The sequence below is a fragment of the Camelina sativa genome, chromosome 11 (assembly GCF_000633955.1).
Source record: "Camelina sativa cultivar DH55 chromosome 11, Cs, whole genome shotgun sequence".
Classification (NCBI taxonomy): domain Eukaryota; kingdom Viridiplantae; phylum Streptophyta; class Magnoliopsida; order Brassicales; family Brassicaceae; genus Camelina; species Camelina sativa.
The window spans coordinates 36484820-36488333 of record NC_025695.1 but is presented as its reverse complement, the minus strand read 5'-3'; the positions used below and the strand labels follow the sequence as shown (position 1 = coordinate 36488333).

The window sequence follows — 3514 nt, the reverse complement described above, 5'->3', positions numbered from 1 at the left end:
TGTTTCTAGCAACCAACATAACATCAGCTCGTGTTCGTATGGAGCCACGTGGCGGCTTCTCCGCCGTAATCTCACCTCTGAGATTCTCCACCCGTCGCGCGTGGTATCTTACACTCACGCGCGGCGGTGGGTTCTTGAGATCCTCTTTGATCGGTTTCGTAAGAACAGAGGTGAAGAACCGATCGTTGTGGTTGATCATCTTCACTATGCAATGTTTGCGCTTCTTGTCCTCATGTGTTTTGGTGATAAGCTCGACGAGAAGCAAATCAAACAGGTGGAATATGTTCAGAGGAGACAGCTTCTTGGCTTTACTAGGTTCAACATCCTTAATCTCTGGCCTAAGTTCACTAAACTGATTCTGCGAAAGAGATGGGAAGAGTTTTTCCAGATGAGGAGAGAGCAGCACGACGTTTTGCTTCCGCTGATTCGTGCTCGGAGGAAGATTGTTGAAGAGAGAAAGAAGAGATCATCAGAGGGAGACAACAAAGAGTATGTACAGTCATATGTTGATACTCTGCTCGATGTGGAGCTTCCAGATGAGAAGAGGAAGTTGAACGAGGACGAGATTGTGAGTTTGTGCTCTGAGTTTCTCAATGCCGGGACTGATACAACAGCCACGGCGCTGCAGTGGATCATGGCCAACCTCGTCAAGAACCCGAATATCCAGAGGAGACTGTACGAGGAGATCAAAAGCGTAGTTGGGGAAGAAGAAGCGAAGGAAGTGGAAGAAGAAGACGCGCAGAAGATGCCGTATCTCAAGGCGGTGGTGCTGGAGGGTCTCCGGAGGCATCCTCCGGGACACTTTGTGCTACCGCATAGTGTCACGGAAGACACCGTATTGGGAGGGTACAAGGTTCCGAAGAAGGGGACGATTAATTTCATGGTGGCAGAGATAGGGAGGGATCCAAAGGTGTGGGAGGAACCAATGGCGTTCAACCCGGAGAGGTTTATTGGGGCCCAAGAAGAATCGGTGGACATAACCGGCAGCAGGGGGATAAAGATGATGCCGTTTGGAGCTGGAAGGAGGATATGTCCAGGGATTGGGCTAGCAATGCTGCATCTCGAGTATTATGTGGCGAATATGGTGAGGGAGTTTGAGTGGAAAGAGGTCCAAGGTCATGAGGTTGACTTGACTGAGAAGCTCGAGTTCACCGTCGTCATGAAACACCCGCTTAAGGCTCTTGCTGTGCCTAGGAGAAGTTACTAGCTACTACTCTTCTACTTCGCTTTGTCGCGCGTTTTATAGGTTATATTTGATGTTATTTGCATTTTGTTCGGTGAAGTCTACTATGGAACCAAATTTTAGTGAAGGGAGTACATTTTTTGTACTTTGGAATAAATGATATAAAGTAACAACAAGATTTTATTTTCTTCTCTGTATGCCTAGTGTTTTTTTGTCAGGCCAGGTAGAGCTAGAAAAGTAGGATTTCTATTTTCTAGTGTATAGTATTAGTAGACGGGATAATTGGTAGTTTCGTACGTGACATTTTGATGATGGGCGTACTTTTTTGAGAAATTGAAAGGAAGCGTTCGTGATATACTACATAAAGCAATAGTTGTCAAGAGGGTTGGTCATCGGGTACCCGAAACCGGTTTGAATATAGGGTATGCGGACTTATTTTATCATCAAAGAAAATTATAGGTTTGGGCTATTGCCGTTCGTGATATGTCTAAAAGAAGCTTGTTGTTCCAACATCCAACAGTGTTAGTCTAATGTCTTCTTCAGCTTGGTTTCAAAATCTAACTGTCTTCTTGACCTTTTTGGTTTAAAAACGCGGAAGACGACGTATTGTCTGTCACAGCGCCGTAGGTTTTACAAAAATTCAAAAAGTTACTGGCAAAAAAAAAAAAAAAAAAAAAAAAAAAAATTGAAATTGCAGAAAATGGAGAAAAGGCTCCGGTCATCTCTCAAGACATCCGCCGACGAATTCATCTCAACCGCCATCAAATTATCCCTAAAAACCTCAAAGGCGGCGCTGAAATCAATCATCTACGCCGTGAAACCCTCGTCAGACCTCTCATCTTCTCTCCCACTCGCTCTTCACAAGTCAATCCACCAACACACAGAATCCTTCCAAAAACTCGATGATGATGATGATACTACTACTCCCTACGTCCCTTCTCCTTCCAATTCGCCTCCGCCGAAACGCCAACGAGTTGGATCCGTACTGGATTCGGGTCAGCGTAAGCAGGAGATCCTCCTCAGTTCTCTTGAGGTTCTTTCTCATGCTGTTCATCTATGTCTTCTGAATCCCAAAAAAGCTTTTTCAACTTCGGATTTACTTCCCGCTGCTCAATTTTTGCACGATAATCTTAGACTGTTCGAGTCGGATTCGGTTCTGTGTCTCGAGATTGCTGGGATTTGTGAGTGTTGGTGGAAGGAAGGTTTAGTGGGAAGAGAGTCTTTGATTTCGCAGTCGTTACCGTTTTTGCTTTCGAGGTCATTGACCTTGAAGAAGAAAGTTGATGTTCATAGAGTGTATATGCTTAGGGAAGCGTTTACGTTGTTTGATTTTGAGGATGAGAGTATTGAAGATCTGAGGATGTTGCTGATGCGCTGTGTGGTTTCTCCTCTGTATGTGAAGACTGAAGATGGTCAGAGGTTTGTTTCCTTTGCCTTTGGGCTTAGTCGACAGTTGATGAAGGCCGGTCTTGCTGTTGTTAAGGCTCAGATCCCTTTGGCGAGGAAGTCTGTGCTTGAGGGTTTTGGTGGGATTTTATTTAGAGCTTGGAAAGAAGTGGAGCAGCAAGATTTGAAAGGTGAGATTGAAGATGGGTTTTTACAGGGGATTATTGATACTTGTATTCACGCTAGTTCTTGCGCCTTTTCTGCTTCTTTAAGGAGGGTTTTGGAAGGCTTTATCAGTCAGCGAACGACTCAAGGAGTTGAGAAGCTTCTCTTTAGCCTTGCTGAGCCTATGATATTTCGATCATTGCAGGTTTGTTTCTTTTAAGTCTTTGCCTTCTTCTCAAAGAAGAAACATAGGGGTGATATAAGCTGAGCCGTTATCTAGCAGGAAATGATTTTGCTACTCTTTATCTTCTTCTTTCAGGTTGCAAATTCAAATGTTCGTTTAAATGCTTTACATTTGCTTCTGGATCTTTTCCCCATGGAGGATCCTGATGCAACAAAAGAAGCAAAAGATAGCCTACTTGACAAACAGTTCTACTTGCTGGAAAAATTGATGAGTGATGAATGTCCAGATGTGAGGTCCGTTGCTGTGGAAGGTCTCTGCCGAGTTTTCTATCTTTTCTGGGAAGTGATCCCATCAGCAACAATTACCAAGGTCCTCACAAAAATTTTCGATGATATGTCACATGAATCGTGCAGTGAGGTTAGACTTTCAACGGTTAATGGTATAACTTACCTCCTCGCAAACCCACAATCCCATGGCATACTTAAAGTGGTTCTGCCAAGACTGGGGCATTTGATGCTAGATAGTGTTACTTCAGTACGCGTTGCCATGGTAGATCTGCTGCTTCTTTTACGAGATGTTCGTGCTTTCCAGTTTAA

At 44.1% G+C, this 3514-nt stretch overlaps 1 protein-coding gene across 1 annotated transcript in view; it reads left to right on the top strand.

Annotated features, from left to right (window-relative positions):
• Positions 1717-3514, top strand: part of LOC109127408 (condensin-2 complex subunit G2-like) — a 2997-nt gene continuing 1199 nt past the window's right edge. Inside the window, exons 1-2 of the mRNA XM_019232049.1 lie at positions 1717-2939; positions 3054-3508. Coding sequence (XP_019087594.1) covers positions 1884-2939; positions 3054-3508 — 1511 coding nt within the window. The 5' untranslated portion in view covers positions 1717-1883. The remainder of the gene's footprint in view (positions 2940-3053; positions 3509-3514) is intronic.